The 17,951-nt window shown below is 35.6% G+C and overlaps 1 protein-coding gene across 1 annotated transcript in view; it reads right to left on the bottom strand.

The window, feature by feature from the left end:
• The window catches only part of LOC145293269 (apoptosis-stimulating of p53 protein 2-like), a 54,725-nt gene that overhangs the window by 7,564 nt on the left and 29,210 nt on the right, over nt 1-17,951 (bottom strand). The window contains exons 3-5 of the mRNA XM_080139864.1: nt 12,097-14,064; nt 4,221-4,354; nt 103-269 (exon numbers count right to left, since the gene is read on the bottom strand). Of these exons, the coding sequence (XP_079995990.1) occupies nt 103-269; nt 4,221-4,354; nt 12,097-14,064 (2,269 nt within the window). The remainder of the gene's footprint in view (nt 1-102; nt 270-4,220; nt 4,355-12,096; nt 14,065-17,951) is intronic.

Here is a 17,951-nt window from a genome sequence, read left to right as displayed (position 1 = left end):
TAATACTGACCAGGCTAAATGTTGCTTAGTATTTGAGCATGTAGAAAGACATTGATTGTTATTATTCAAATGTTAAGCATTGTAATAGTTTGTTTTACTTACTGTATAAATATTCAGAGCATCCATCGTATCCATCTTCGTCTTCTTCACATTTCTCTGCAGCCGTCTCATGGTCACTTATGGTTGTTGCAAAGATGCAAGCGCCATGGTTGACCAATAACTGCACCATTGGAAGGTTGTTACAGGATGCAGCACAATGCAAGGGTGTCCTGTAGATGAAGAAACGTGTTAATTATCGATTGAAGTTCACGCGAGATGAAAGAGAAAAAAAGAAATGAGAATTTGATTATTTTTATTTCATGACGATGGAAACAACGATGAGCCTCTATCTTTGAAATATCTTCCCGTATCTCCCTCTTGCTTGTTCGTCTCCATGATAAAATGTCTAGTCGCCATTTCTAGTAAGTACAGGAGGGAACGATAAAAGTGTCGCCCTAAAGAAACACCACTACAGCTTTATTTTAAAACTTTTATTGAAAAAAAAATCAATTCAGGTAACTTGATTGTGTAGGAGAGTTGAAATCTATTCAATGTAGCCACCTCCAGCCTCAATCATCACTTCAATAAGGGTCCGGAACCGGGAGTATGCCTTTTCCACAAGCGTCGGCAGGAGCTTGGTGAATACTCACCAGCTGGGGGGGGGGGGGAGGTCATGTTGGTGATGTTCTCGATGTATGACCAAAAGAAGTAGTCCACCAGGTTCAGGTCGGGGGAGATGGTGGTGGTGGTGGGGGGTTAGTGGGAGAAGGATACAAAGTTGTAGAACTCCTTCTGAAGCTAAGGCTGGGTCATTTTGAACTTGTGGGTGAGCACTGAGTCCTGCTGCCACATCCAGGGTCTGCCAGCAGCCACCTGATTGCACCATAGGCTAACCATTCTTCAGCATCTCCAGCTACACTTTGGTGTTTCAAGCCGACTTCAAAGATGTGAGGTGGCATGGTGTGGCTGTCACTTGAAACCACACCAAAGGTCATAATCATGGACAGAAACTTTGTTTTCATCACTGAGCATGTCTCTGTTATTCATGGCAATCCAGTCATGCATTTTGAAAGTGCTGGCAATGGTCCCGTTGTCATAACTTGAATCGGTAAAGAACATGAGTTGTACAGTGGTGCCTCTCAGATATCATTCATTGAGCATTGTGTTACTTTCAGACATAACAGAAGGCTCCTACCGCTCTTGGGATTTGTACACAACTGGCCAACGATGGTCTGCAACAAAAAAAGAAAAAGAAAACCAGTTTTCATCAAACGGAAATGGAATCATGTTGTCTTTTCTAGGAAGACAATTTTATCGTTCCACCCAGTAATAAGTCTGCAGAAAGGATTAACTTGGAACTAAAGGTTTAGTTATGGGCAAAAAATAAAAAAAATAGCGGCCACACTAATTATATGCTGACAGGTCTCGCAATGTAATGTAAAATCTCATCCTTCATATGCAAATAAGATGGGACGAATTTAATTTGGATAAAAATGTTTTCAGAGAAGAGGGTTTTTTTTTTTTTTTTTTTTTAGAGTTGTGAGTTTGGACTGCAGTGTGTATACATATAGTACTGAGGCATATGTAATTTTAACCACAAAAATCAGTCTTGGAATTACATCAATGCTAATCAAAGTTTGTTTTTGTCATTCACAAATTTATATACATGCCATTTTTATGGCTGTTTCTTACTTATCATGAGACATGCTAATATTACTGAACTTTTCAAAAATTGTAAATCGTAGCTCAAAAATGATATTTTTTTTCTCATTTTTTTTTTTTTTTTACTAGTAGTAGGTACACCCAACGTTGTCTAAGATTGAATAGAGGGCATATTTGCCGTTTAGTTATACAAATAGCCTTGAAGCCTATTATCACAAAAAGGGACACGTTGGGTTGACACTGGTTATAGCGTTTAATATAAACCACATTCAACAAATAAAAAAAAAAAGAAATAATGAAAGATAGTCTTAAAATGGTTAAATGTATTTTATTTTATAATTTAAAATTTTATTATATAATTTAAAATTTTTATTATATAATTTAAAATTTTTATTATATAATTTAAAATTTTAAATATTGAACAATAACAATAATATGTTGTTTAACAAATAAAAAAGAAAATATTGTAAGATGAAGTTTAAAACTTCACCTTCCATTTTTTTTTTTTTTGTTAATTTAAATTAAATTTTAATTATAGGATTACATTTTCAATAATCACGTAAATATAAACAAACGTTTAAGTGTTATATACCAGTGCCGACCCAACATGTCCCTTTTTGTGATAATAGCTTGCGAGGCTATTTGTACAACTAAACGGCAAATGTACCGAATAAAGATCAGCAAATCAATTTATTTATTGCGGACTATTATCCTCATCTTTCTTAGTTGTTGTTTCATAACAGGATAAAAACTCTGAATCTAACTGCATTCGCAGCAATTACTGCCATCCATAGTTGTTGCCGTCTCACCACGTTTTTGGCCAAGTAAGCCTCTGGCCGGCTTTGGATAGGATTGAAACTGCTATCTTCAGACAAAGCCGGCCAAAGGCTTACTTGGTCAAAAACGTGGTGAGACAACAACAACTATGGATGGCAGTAATTGCTGAGGATGCAGTTAGGAGATTCAAAGTTACTATCTCGTTGCGGTTATCATCTGATGAAGGCCAGAGGGATAGTTGGCTGAAACGTCATGAAACAACAACTAAGAAAGATGAGAATAATAGTCCGCAATAAATAAATTTTGTTGATCCACATCTCAACAATGACTTCCAATTAAATAATATATAGATCAACAAATATTCTAGACTTTCAATACTTTGTCATCAAAATCAGTGAAATCACTCCTTTTTTTTTTTAATCAAATCGATTGCCCACTTTACTCAGAGATCCACCATGGTGCACCAAGAGGAAGCTTCACATGCTGCCCCACAGTGACAGTCCACAATAAATTGCACTGTAGAGAACTGACTGTTGACTTTATAAAATTATTTTTTATATAATGGCTTCACTTAAAATGAAAAAGTTATCATGGTTCAATTCTGCTCAAACTGGAACATTCATTTTGAATGCACTCCTATGTCACCAAAGAACTTACTGTTGATTTTATATGTTGAGCCTTTTGGCTTGTGTGGTAACAAAACTTCTCAAATGCACTTGTGATGTTAGGCTGTATAAGACTTAACTTTGGTCAAATTTTTATGATCAATTTTTGATACTTGTCAGGGGTATTCCATTACAAAGTCTATGTAAGAACACTCCCAGACACAAAATGCATTTGTGTGAAATTAAAATCAGCCCAGCCGTTTTAGAGTCTATACGAAATAAACTCTTTCACACACACACACACACACACACACAAAGTGCCATTTATATATAAGTAGAAATACTAACAAATAATTACTTATGAAGTTCAAAGGCAGCTCAAGCTAATGAGATTTTCAATATTATGAGAGGATTAGAGACGATGGTGAAATTGGCAAATTTTGATATTTATAGTATTGGACTCGAAAACGACAATGTTGTAATCAACTAGAACGCAACTCTATGATATTGTGTTCAGCAGATGAGAATTCCTTGGAAAGAAACTGTTCATGGAAATTCTGTTTGGTTTGCAAAAAACTAATACATATATATATATAAAAAACAGAAATACAAAGGGAGAAAATAGATTTCTTTCCAGAGTTATTCCCCTTATCAGATGAGATGGCTTTCAGAAAGAAAGAAGTTATGTTTTTGACTAAATTTTTTATTGAAATGAGATAGTCCGGCTCAGGCAGAACGCACTCTTAGGCACTACCTCCTCCTTTTACAGTAAGTGTTGGTTGATTGCCTGACACCCTTATCTGGCGATGTTGACGAGTTCGTTTATGGCTATTTATGTACTTAACCAGAGTGTCTCTTGGTATGATCAGGTTTTCACCTTGAGCCATATCCTTTGCATGGAACCATAAAAAAAAAAAGCCCCAGGAACAATTCAAATAATTAATAACATAACCTTAATTTTTAATTAGATCAATATATAAATTAAAAAAAAAAATTAGTCAATGATGCTCATCAAAAATTGATAAAATGTTTCCATTCTGAATAAGCATTCTACTTGTTTTTTGTTTTGTTTTTTAATTTTACGTACTTCAAATAAGTTGAGTATGTTGTCTTTTTTGTTAATCATTAATTACTTACCAGCCATCACTGTCTGGAGCATTGACATCACAGCCAAATTCAACCAAGAATTTGACAATATCATAATGTCCGGCACAAATGGCATTATGAAGGGCTGTAATTCCTTCATCATTTGAAGCACTCACATTAGCCACCTAAAAAGAGAGACAAATTAGATTATAAAGTGTGTCATGAACAGTTGTTCTTAGCACAAAAAAAAACTTTAAATAGATACTAGTTTACAGCAATACAATCATCATTTATACAACAGCTGTGCACTGTACTTGTGACCTTGTGGTCTAATTCATTGAAAATTCAACAAATTTTATATAATCAAAATAAGAACCGAATTGCTTGTAAAATTAACAGCATCTACTTTAAGTACATTTTAATATAATAAAAATGTATACAGCATAATAGTATGAAGTCTTGACTGTCATTTGGGCAATCGGGTTTCGATCCTGGCTAAAGGTAGTTGCCTGTCTAGCTGCACTGATGAGCTGTGATACAGCGAAACAGTACTGTATGTGGATGACTATAATGCTCCCTATCTTGGGTTGAGCATATTGGAAAGTGATATACAAATTACCATTAAAATATTAAGTGACGCTCTTTGTGTAAACAAATCGAGCAGAGGCATTAGGATGATGTCAAAACATTAATTCACTATCCACACAGCAGCAGCTGAAGAGCGTAATGGTAAGAAACCATGACTGTCATTTGGGTGGTCAGGTTTTTTTTTTTTTTTTTTTTTTTATTACATTTTCACCCCAAACAAGGCAAATTGCCACTTTGGTGTAGGGGGCTACTATCAGGGGCAACAACTACTGGGGTACTATGTAGGGATTTGGGCAGCAAGGTGTCGGTTCACATTACATTTGAACTTCTGCACGTCAGTACTGTTGGGGAAGCAGGGACCTGGAATGGAATTCCAGAGTCTTGCGGTTCTGGGGAAGAAACTATTGGAGTAAAAAGATCTTTTACATCTAGGGACCTCTACAGTGTGGGGGTGGGATCTAGTAGCCTGTCGGGTTTGTCGAGGGTGCTCGCGTCGTGGGGGCACAAGTGATTGCAGTTCATCAGAGCATTCACCACTAAAATACTTGTAGAACAGGCAGAGGGATGCAACATTTCGTCGATGGGACAGAGGCTGAAGCTTAGATGCCAGTTCAGGGCCTATCAGATTTGCGACTCTCTTTTGAACCTTGTCAAGGAGCGAGAGACTAGTAGCAGATGCACCAGCCCAGATGTGGCAGCAATACTCCATACATGGGCGAATGGTGGCCTTATAGAGGTACAGGATACTTTCGGGTGTTAGTAGTTTTCTAGCACGGTAGAGAGAGCCTACCTTTCTTGCAGCGGCCCTGGCAATGCCTTCAATGTAATTGTTCCAACTCATGTCTCCTGTGAACGTTAGGCCAAGGAGTTTGAAAGATGGACTCTCAGATAAAGGGTCGTTGGCCATTGCTATTGGTGGTAGAGAGGGTTTCTTGTAATTATTGAATGAAACTAGTTTAGTCTTGGCAGCATTGAACGCGACCAACCACTTTTGTCCCCATTCCACTACAGATTGGAGGTCTTCCTCTAGTGTTTCTGCCATTTCTTTAGAAATGTGTTCATTCGTCTTCCTGTCGTGTCTGCCATAGAGTGTAGTGTCATCAGCATATATACCCATCTCAGAGGCAATGTTGTCGGGGAGGTCATTTATGAATATCAGGAACAATAGAGGTCCAAGGATAGAACCCTGGGGCACTCCCGCATTTATATCATATTGTTTAGATGTGCGACCGTCGAGGACTACCTGGATTTTTCTCTTATCTAAGAAGGATTTAATTATGTTAAGTATTCTACCAGTGATACCGTAAGATCTAATCTTCCTGAGGAGACCCTCATGCCATACCCTGTCAAAAGCCTTAGATATATCTAGAGCTACCGCTCTGCCTTCCCCCGCTTTGTCCAGTGATTGGTATATACGTTCAGAGATCACAGTTAGGATATCTGCTGTGGAACGGGCTTGTCTAAATCCATATTGTTTGTCAGTCAGTAGTTTAGCATCTGTAAGATGATGGACTAGAGCATGGTTAATTATGGTCTCAAATATTTTGGCAAAAAGTGGGAGGAGGCTAATGGGGCGATAATTTGATGGGTCTGTCCTTTCGCCAGAATTCTTGAATACTGGTACAACAGAAGCAGTTTTCCAACAGCCCGGAAAGCAAGCTTCATTAAGACATTTGTTGTAGAGTTTGGAGAGAACTGGAGCTACTTCGGCTGAGCACTTTTTTAATAGCACAGCTGGGATAAGATCGGGTCCACATGCTTTTGAGGTGTCAAGGTTTTTTATGATAGCATGCACCTGAGCAGGGGTGGTTTTCAGATCGTCTAGTGTGGCGTCTGTCCGCATAGGAAAGTCAGGTAGGGGGTGGTTGGAAGGGTCCAGTGTGGAGTTTGAGGCAAACCGACTGGCAAGCATGTTAGTCTTGTCGGTTGCTGAGGAGACAACCTCGTGATTGTTGGTTAGTGGGGGAATTGTTGATTGCCCATTATTTACTACACTGTTGTAGATTTTCCAGAAGTCTCGAGTTCCTAGTTTTTGTGCTTCGATGCGCTTTTTAGTGGTTTCCGTAAATTCTCTCTTAGCTGTCGCTATTTCTTTCTTAACGTTATTTCTAGCTTCTATATACTTCAGTCTGTTTGAACTGGACTTATGTCGGTTAAACCTACGGTATGCATGCTGCTTTTGAGTAATGGCAGTTGCACAAGTCGACGTAAACCATTGGGGAGAGTGGGGCTTACTATAAAATTTCCGCATGGGAACATGCGCTTCGATTGCAGTTTTGAACCAGTCAGTGGTCTCGTTTGCACACTGTTCAGCAGGGAGAGAGAAAATATTTTTCCATGGAGCATCTCTAATTAGTTCCCTGATGGCTTCCCAGTCAGCCTTATTATAATATCTCGTTGTTTTGAGCACTGGCTCTTCAGTTTTGGGACTAGAGTTTAGGGCGATTTCAACCATTATCACTGCATGATCAGCGTTCCCGAGTGGGCTGTGGGCCTTCGCTATGCAGTCATCGGGAACTGTGGTCAAAAACAGATCTAGAAGTGATGCGCGTTGTTCTTCCTGGTCAGGGAAACGGGTTGGAAACGTAACAATTTGTGATAGGGAGTGAGATATAGCGAAGCTATGGGTTGTGCTGCCCGCTGCATCTGTGTGAGTAGAGAATCCAAGCCAGTTTTTGTGGTGGACATTAAAGTCACCAAACACATGTATTTGTGCGCTAGTGTCGAGGGACAGTGCCGTGTCTATGCTGTCAGATACTTTGTTTATTATGGAGCAGTCCTGAGTCGAGGGAGAGCGGTAGAGAAAATAATAGTAGCTAATACTGTGTTGCACGTTTAGTCTAAAGCACATAAAGGCTTGATCATCTGTTTCTAGGTTTGTTTCTCTAGTCAAGGGAAGGGTATTACGAATGTAAACTCCAAGTCCGTGCATATGTCTGTCAGAGTCCTTACGGCAGAGTGGGAGATATCCAGGCATGTTAAAGTGGTTAGAGGGAATGGAGGAGTGTAGGTTAGTCTCACTTAGTGCTAAGATATCCGGGGTATTTGTTAAGAGAAAGTTGCATGTCTAGCCGCACTGATGAGCTGTAATACAGTGAAACAGTACTGTATGTGGATGACATATATATATATATATATATATATATATATATATACACACACAGTGGGGATAATAAGTATTCGATACATGGTAAATTTTATTTTTCATTTTAATAAACACTTCTAAAACGGAATTCAAAACAAAATTTTAACTGATATATATATATCCTAGCAAAAGTACCCGTCGTTGACTGAGTTCAAAAACAGCCTACAGAAAATGGATTCTGATTTATGAAAGTATGATAGGTTTTGAAAAGGAAGGGTTGTAAAGAGATAGCTTCGAATTTGGGGGTATCAAAACCAAAGCAAAATATGATGAAAGTAAAAATAAAATAGATAAACCCCATAATTTATTATACCATACCTGTTCACACTGAAACAATTATCACAATATTCTGTGGATCTATATTAAAAAACCTTGTTAAACTTTGTGATATATTTCCATTCTATGGAGGTCAGGTGCGAATGAACACCCCATAATTTTATTATACCATATTTCTTCAAACTGAAACATAATTATCAAAGTATATTTACGCAGATAGTTATAAAAAGTCTTTATTAAAGTTTGTGCCTATTTCCATTCTATGGAGGCCATGCGCGAATGCAGACCCCACAATTTTATTATACCATCCCTATTTAAGTTAAAACATACTTATCAAAGTATTATTATGTACATCTATATCAAAAACACTTGTAAACGTTTTTTTTTTTTTTAAATTTCTAAATTTTTTTTATTTCCATACTTTGTGAACCATGTGCGTACGTAGATCCCACAATTTTAATGAATCGTCATTATGCCAGATCAAACATACCCATTCCTGTGTCTTGATACATCTTCTATCATATGTGAATAGTTTTCTATAATAGTCAACCATATAGAAGCCTATTCATGACCTGACACACACAGACGTTCAGCTTATATATATATATATATATATATATATATATATATATATATATACACACAGTGGAGATAAGTATTCGATACATGCTGGTAAATTTTATTTTTCATTTTAATAAACACTTATAAACGGAATTCAAAACAAAATTTTAACATTATATATATATATATATATATATATATATATATATATATATATATATATATATATATATATGTACATACATACATATACACACAGGGTGCCCAACAAAGTCTGGCTACATAATGTAGCCAGACTTTGTGGACACCATATATATATATATATATATATATATATATATACAGAGAGAGAGAGAGCGAGAAGTAGTATAAGGGTTAGCTAAACATTCACCAGCACATTGTGCTCTCTTGTTCAGACTTCAGACCATTCTTTCTTTCTCTCTATACATACACATATATATTACAATGCAAAGCACTTTGTATCTAAACAAAATAAAGCACTTTAAGAGTGACAGTCAATGATTATATAAAATCATTATCAATATCATTTATGAACAAGTTCTTGATGAGCTGTTCCCCTTAAGTAATCAAATTTACCAAATTTACACTAACGATTATGAGGACATCATCCTTTTAACCACTGTACACTCTTTAACTCTTATCCTCAAGTGGCCTCTTGACCTTGGTAAGTGGTGATTCCTTTGTATAAAAAATTAAAAAATTCCATAGTCAGCAGTTTACCTGCTGACCTATCAACTAGATAATTATGAATTTGATTCTTAGCTTGGAATAGGTGTCAGTCTAGCCACTGAAGAACTGTGATACATCAAAACAGTTTGTTGATGAATTGAAGATTAATAAGTTAGACGCTCCCTTTATTTTCTTTTTCTTTTCTTTTTCCTCCTTTCTCCTCCTCTCTTAAAGTTAAATCCTCCTACCACTTCCTTATTTTTAGAAGATAGAATTTAAATCTTGCGATTTAATAATATAACTTTATAACATTTTCACTTGTGCTGACAAATATAATCTTGATAACAAACATTGCATCTGATTTTTAAAGACTATTTTTGCTTTGGTTTGATAAGCAGTTCTTTTATTTAATTATTTTTATTTTCATTTAATTATTTCCATTTCAATTTAATTTTATTTGCTTGTCTACGGATATCTTTTGGTTTTTATTGATCGAAAACTTGAACTGAATTTTGAAACTGATATATGGAAAAAAAATTACCGGATTGATATAATCAAAGATTAGCCGGATATCCAATCAAATTAAAGAAAAACCGTGGAAATATGTATATATTGGATTGTTACCAGCTTCCTTGGATTTATTACAATACGCGTCGGATCTTTTTACCTGCCGAATTACAAGAACTTCCATTACAGGATTTAGCATGCACTTTCGATTTGAAGTTCAATATTCTTTTTTGCTGCATCAATATCCAATTTCCCTTATTCTATGTAGCTAAAATGATTGAAAAACTTTGATACATTTAATTTAATTTTCTATGTTTATTACCTTTAGCAAATTAGGTGCAAACCGTTTATAATATTTGCTAATATTTTTCTTCCGGAAACTCACGGGTTAAGGAAATATATTTTACTGTACTCTTTATATATTCTTTGTCTTGCATACAATAACATATCTATATTTGAAATTTAACTCTTTCAAATCACAAATTTTAAATACCTAAATTATGAGATTATATATATATATATATATATAGTACTGTATGTGGAAGACTATATATATATAGGCATCCACATACAGTACTGTTTCGCTGTTTCACAGCTCATCAGTACGACTAAACAGGCAACTACCTCAAGCCAGGATTGAAACCCAACAGTCTGAACGGCAGTCAAGGCTCCTAACCATTACGCTATTGGCGGTTGCTGAACGAGTAGTGAATTTAACAATGTTTTGACATCGTCCGAAATACCTCCGCTCGATTTATTTACACAAAGAGCGTCGCTTATATGCTAATGGTAATTCGTGTATCACTTCTCAATATGCTCAACTCAAGGTGAGGAGCATTATATATATATATATATATATATATATATATATATATATATATGAGAGAGAGACACATTATAATGTTTATAGATTTACATTATTTTAACAGTGGTCAATACACGAGTTAAGTTATGAAAATATTTTGGCAATTAAACTACAGAGGCGCCTGGATTTCATTCCCACCAAAAATCATTAGGATACACATACACAAGTAGATTACCTATCCCAGAACCACATAAACAATAGATACAGTACTAGTTTGAAATTTTAAGATATTTTCTTTTTTTTAGGGAGCATAGTATGGTTTTGATGGCAATATTCTGATTGGTAAAATTTACAAAAAAAAAAAAAAATGGCAAGTCCTGATTGGTCAAATTTACAAAATCCAGTTTTGGTGCAAAGAATGTTTTTGTTCTTTTTTCCAACAAACCATAGTTTTTAGAATTTAAAATACATGATGTGTTTATGAAATGTAAAGAGTGTTGAGTCATTTTCATATTAATTTAAGTCTGTACCAATTTGATGTTTCTGAATTTTAGAGACAAGAATGTGTGACCATATGTTGTGGCCTGAGGAGTTGTGGTCATTCTGTGTGACCAGACACTAAACAGTCAGAGTTCTATCTTGGGAGCCATGACGGTTCCGCGAGTTCTGACCAGTTACTCAGTCAAAAATTCTGCACCCACATTGTGAATTTTTAGATCAGTAAAACTGAATAATATTGCTGCATCTTTTAAAATTGCTTGTTAGAAAATGTGTATGATTTTGTGACCTTTAAGGAATCATTAAAATATTAAACGAACAAGACATTTTTTCTTAGAGGAAAAAAAAACACACACACGTGTGTGTGTGTATATATATATATATTACACACACACACACACACACACGCCTGAAGAGGAAGAAAAGAAAAACTGAAAATTAACTTTAAAACAGGTCAAGGTCTACACATGCCAATTACTGTTCTAGCTGGAGATGGGCCATCCTACCGGATACCAGATAATCCATAACTTATTTTCCCTTTTACAAATAGCCACTTAACAAATAAGACAGTGCAGATCCTTCAAATCTCTTAACTATTCAGTTCTATTGTTACAGATGTTAAATTTCAATTTTCTTTTTTGTTCTAGCTGGGGATGGGACATCCTACCAGATGCCAGAAATTCATCCGCTATCTCGTACATTCCAATCAAGAGATCTTCTTTTTGAGATTCTAATCCTCCTTTTAAGCACACTTGTTTGTATCTCTCTTACAGTCGGTTCATCAAGTAAGTTTACTGTCTACTGGGAAATCTTGAACTGTGAAGAAATATATTGAAAGCAAAAACAACTTCACTTACCTCGTGAGCAGTCTTCATGACCAAACCAAGTTCACCCTCAAGGGAAGCATCAAGTAACAACGCCAATGGATCAAACGTGACTCTTCGTGAATGGTTCTTGGAGCCCAAATGCTTTAATAAGGATTTGCCTGGTAATTTAGTTGTCGGAGATCTCTTAGGTCCTTCTCCGACAAACCCCAAATTAGAATACCTTCCATCCTTATTATAAGGATCAATAGAAGGCACTCCATTAGGATTGTATTCAGAATTCTCATAGTATTGGTGCGGTCTACTGTTTTGCCGTTGTCGGTTTCCATTAAGCAAGGAGTAGCTACTAGCATCAGCAGGATGCTGCGAAACATGCGAAATTGAACTAGTAGACACTGACCGCGACTGATCACCGGAGAGTCTCATTAACCTTGAGAGGTCTTCTTCACTGTCCGAATGCCTTCGTCTTAAGTTCTTTGGTGTATGAACTTTAAAACTTCCTTTATCTATATCCCTGTGCTGCGGATTAACCCCTGGTGGGGTTGTCAGATGCTTTGATTTGGGTTGGAAGCCTGTCACCACCGATGGTCGTTCGGTTTCCTGCACCGTTGACCTTTCATGACCTTTTGGTAGCTGCTGCTGGTGAGTAACGTCATGAATTGAGCCGTGGTGTGAATCACCGCTAACAGGCTCAGCTGGATTGTAGATAGCAGCTATTTGTCGGTGGTAAACATCCCGGGTATCGCTGCCCAGTCGACTCATGTATGGATTCTCAACATTTCCTGATGTGTAACGCGATTTTGATAACGTGGGATTTGTCGGATGCGATTGTGTCAAACCTCCAGATGTGGTATGTTTTTCGGTACCAGCTGTACTGCTTTTAGTACCATGATCTAACTGATCAAAACTATTTTCAATATGTTCTTTTTGTGGTAATGATATATTTGACCGATGGTCGAGTACATCAGAGGGAGGCACTTGAACTTGAGCCTTATTATAGGCATTAAGAAAAGGTCCAACACTGCCAGTCTTCACAAGTTTTTGACCAGATTTTTGTCCTATGCTATCAGGTGGTTGGGAAGTTATACTTTTGACCGTAGCCGTTGGTCCGTTTTCAGATGTTAGCTTCATATTAATGCTAGATACAGATACATAGCTACCACTACCATTCGAAGCATGGGAAGTTGATATTTTTACCGGATGCATAGATGGACTGGCTGGATGCTGCTGTTGTTGCTGATGAGGTAACATGACACTATTAGAATTTTCACTTGTAGCTGGTGAACTCTGGCCACTACCATCCTGACGAACCTCTTCAGGCATCGCAGGTGAGGGATAAGTATTAGGTCCCCGTCCAGACAGCATAGACGTACTGTAGGTACTGCCAAAAGGCTTCGGCACAAAGTTGGCAATTCCCATAGCAGACCGATTCTGTGTTGAGGACGGAAACTTAAATACCGCCTCACCATTTGAAGGTGGCGGTGCCTGGTTGGCCTGTTTCGATTTAAATGTTGCTTGTGAAGGATCCATGGCAGAATTAAAACCAGAATACTTATCAACAGAAACAACCAGAGGAATTTTATAGTCCGTATCAATTTCAGATTTACCCTGTGGTAGGGAATTTATTTTGTCCTGCTCATGGACACTGCTTCCATTGGGAGGAATTTTAGCATTTCCTGGCAACGATTGGTACTTAGGACTGTCCTTTGTAAAACTTTGGTCTGAATAGGTTTCATCGATAGAGGAGGTTTGACGGGGAGCATGATGATAAGGCTCAACGGCAGCAATGTTACTACCTTGGCGGACATGATTCAGTTTGTTGGCTCTGTTTTGTTCATTTTGCTTGCTGTTCTGGATTTGCTGAGCTAAACGCTTCTTGAGACGTTGCTGCAACTCTGCAATACGCTTGTCCATCAAATTCGCTTCATTCCTCCGTTTTAATAAAATGTCACGTTGATGCGTCATTTTGACGTTTTGTTGTTCATTTAACTTGTTACGGAGCTAGAGAGAAAGAGAAAAAAACAATTAGCATTTGATAACATTTTTAAAAAATCTTATTAAAACGTTTGTATTTATTTCTGTGTGTGCAATACACAGGGTGGAATAAGAAAAGTGTTGCTTTAAAGGAAACAACACTACAGCTTTATTTAAAATTTTTATTGAAAAAAAAAATCAATTCAGGTAACTTGATTAGTAAACTCACATCTATTGAGTGTAGAAGCCTTCAGCCACAATTAACACCTCAATATGGGCTCAGAATTGGGAGCATACCTTTTCCACAAGTGCTGGTGGGAGCTCGGCAAATACTCGGTGGATGACGGCGATCAGGCTGGCTTTGGTGTTGTGGGGAGGTCATGTTGGTGATGTTCTCAATGTATGACCAAACAAAGTAGTCTAGCGGGTTCAAGTTGGGAGTGGAGGGGGAGCGCAGTTAGAGAATGGTACAATTTTTTTGAGCTGTGCCCTCAAGTGTTGAACTATCTGGATTTGCATTTTGAGGGTGCTGGCAATGGTCCTGTTGTCATAACTTGGATCGGTAGAGAGCATAAGTTTACAGTAGTGCATCTCTGATCTCGCTTGTTAAGCATTGTGTCACATTCAGACATGATAGAAGGCTCCTAACAGGTTCAGGTTGGGAGAGGAGGGGGAGCGCAGTTAGAAAATGGTACAAAGCTGTAGCACTCCTTCTGAAGCCAAGCTGGGTTTCTTTGGACTAGTGGCTAGTCAGCGCAGAGTCTTGCTGCCACAGCCAGGGTCTGCCAGCAGCCACCTGATTGCAACAGAGGATCACCACACTCTTCAGCACATTATTGTTGACTTTTAAGCCAACTTCGAAGATGTAAGGAGGTATGATGTGACTTACTTGAAACCACGCCAAAGACCATAATCCTGGCTAGAAATTTTGTTGAGCTGTGTCCTCAAGCGTTGAACTATCCTGATTTGCATTTTGAGGGTGCTGGTAATGGTCCTGTTGTCATAACTTGGATCGGTAGAGAGCATAAGTGCATCTCTGATCTCGCTTGTTAAATATTGTGTCACATTCAGACATGATAGAAGGCTCCTATCGTTCTCGGAATTTGTACACAACTAGTAGATGGTTTGGAACAAACAGAAATGGAATCAAGTTTTTTCTAGGGCAACAATTTTATCGTTCCACCCTGTATGTACTAGAGATGGGATGATTCCAATTCTTTATAAATTACTAAATATTTAAGTTATTTTTTTTTCACAATTACAGTAAAAACATGTTAAATGTACAAAGTTATTTTTGCAAACATAAAAATACACTTGTGAGGGAGGATCTATCAATTTTAGTTTTACTGGTAATTCAACATCAATAGATATTTATTATTACTACCAGTAGAAGAATATTTTGCTTTAAAAAAATAAAAAATAAAAAAAAGGCAATTGAAAGTGTTTTTGGCATCAGAAAATGGGTGGACAGTTTTTCAATTCCAATATGAATTTCCCCAACAGTTCCAAATTTTCCAATTCCAGATTAACCATCCCAACATATATGTGAGAGAGAAATTGATTATGAAAATAAAAATTGAATTATATCCATTAATCGATCAAAAATTCAAACAAGGAATTATAAGAAAAAAAAGATATATATATATATATATATATATATATATATACATACATACATACACACACATACATACATACACTTATAATTATAAAATATATTCATAAGATTAAAAAAAAAAATCATTGGCACAATTAATTTAGCTTAATGGAAATACTTTAACACATTCAGAACATATATATCGGTAGTTTACAATCTTAAACCAAAAAAATACATTTACATTTCTTTTTTTATAATATTTTATTTTGTCTTACACATGTTTCGGTGAATAGTATACAGAAACCAAACAATTTATCAGAGACAATATTTTCCTTGGAAATAAGCAAACATATATCTTTAAAGATAGTAAGTTAAAAGGGGTGAACACACAAGTATTTACTCATTTTCAAAAAGTTGAAAACGAGTAAATACCTGTCTACTCCTATTAACTTGCTATCTTTAAGATAAACATTTACAGCTCTAGTATTGCACTTTTGCGCTATCTAAACAAGAATTTTATTTGTATGTATGTTATATATATTTAAATAAGGGGGTAGTCACCAACAATGAGTATTTTTTAACATTATTTTATTATTCCGTGTCTTGGTTTCTCATTGAGAATTATGGTTAGATCATTGTAATAATGTTTTTAAATCATTAAAATCGTTTTTAACGCGTTTCAGGCGTTCTGTGAAGCGTCCTCTTCAGAAATTATTTTCAAAATGTGTTGGAGATGTAAAAATAGTATTTTCGTAGTTCATTTGAAATAATGTTTCCAAGAGGTGGAAACGTCTACTATTCATTGGAGTGTTCAATTTTTATTACTGTTTTATTGGGCTGTGGTCACTCCTGTGTTGTGTTTCTCTCACTCTCTCTTTCTGCTTGTGTTTTTTCTTTTCCTTTAGGGTAGGATGTGCGTGTGTGTTTTCTTTTATTGGTTTGAAGAATGTGTGTACTGTTTTATAGTATTATGAAGTTATTTGCTTCCCTAGGAAGGTGACTGTGTATATATATAGTTTAGTGGTTATATTTAAATTCTGAAAAAAAAAAACCCCAAAAACATATAGACACATATTTGAATTAAGAATTTATTGTTTGACAAAAGGAATATATAGAAGGGGTTATGTTGATTTCCTTAATCCATGGATTTTCAATAAAGGCTCATATCATCAGAGGAAATGAAATGCGGTTAGCAAAATGTTCAGTTATGAATAGACACTTATTTTGCTTTTCAGCAGAAATATTGAAAATAGTTTTTTACGTGGTGAATGATAATTATATGGAAATAATTATAGGAAAAGGTAATTTGATACAACCTGGGTAGTCCATTATCGGAAGGAGTACAATGTCCTCCAGGTTATAAATCCAAGTAGGAAGAATATTGGTCCAGGGGAGAAGGCAGTGGTCCCATATAACAAAATTATTGATTTTCCAAAAAGGTATACGGGGCAATAAGGAGCAACCACACTTTTTTGTTATATGGATTAAGAAAATCAACATAGCCCTTTCTATATATTCCTTTTGTCAAACAATAAATTCTTAATTCGAATATATATGTCTATATGTTGTTTTTTCAGAATTTAAATATAACCACTAAACTTATATATTGCTCTATGCTTAAATATTGAGCTTCTCCTTTTTGGCTAGGATCACCCTGAAAGTATTGCAAATTAGATGATTTTTTTTTCTTAAAAATAAAAACAAAAAAAAATTAATAAACAAACAAACAGATCCGGATACCATTGTTATAAAGCAATAACAGTACTAAATCATCATTTAAGTGGGTTAAGACAATGCCTGTGTTACATGGCATACTAAATGTAAGGTAAGAACTCAGGGGTGCTGTATTCGCCTTGTTTTGCACATTTTTTTATAACAATAGTATTTTTTAAAATAGTATTTTTATAACAATAGTATTTTTTATAGTAATAGTAATTTTTTCAAACAATAGTATTTTAAATAATATTTTTATAACAATAGTATTTTTTTAACAATAGTATTTTTTTAACAATAGTATTTTTTTAACAATAGTAGTTTTTTAACAATAGTAGTTTTTTAACAATAGTAGTTTTTAATAGTAGTTTTTTTTTAACTATAGTAGTTTTTATAACTATAGTATTCTTTATAACAATAGTATTCTTTATAACAATAGTATTCTTTATAACAATAGTATTCTTTATAACAATAGTATTTTTTTAAAACAATAGTATTTTTTTAATAATAATATTTATTTTAGAACAATAGTATTTTTTATATATAAAGCAATAACAGTACTAAATCATCATTTAAGTGAGTTAAGACAATGCCTGCATTACGT

The sequence above is a fragment of the Euprymna scolopes genome, chromosome 14, assembly GCF_053919585.1.
Source record: "Euprymna scolopes isolate OS-2025 chromosome 14, ASM5391958v1, whole genome shotgun sequence".
Lineage (NCBI taxonomy): Eukaryota > Metazoa > Mollusca > Cephalopoda > Sepiida > Sepiolidae > Euprymna > Euprymna scolopes.
This window is presented reverse-complemented; position numbering and strand designations above follow the sequence as displayed.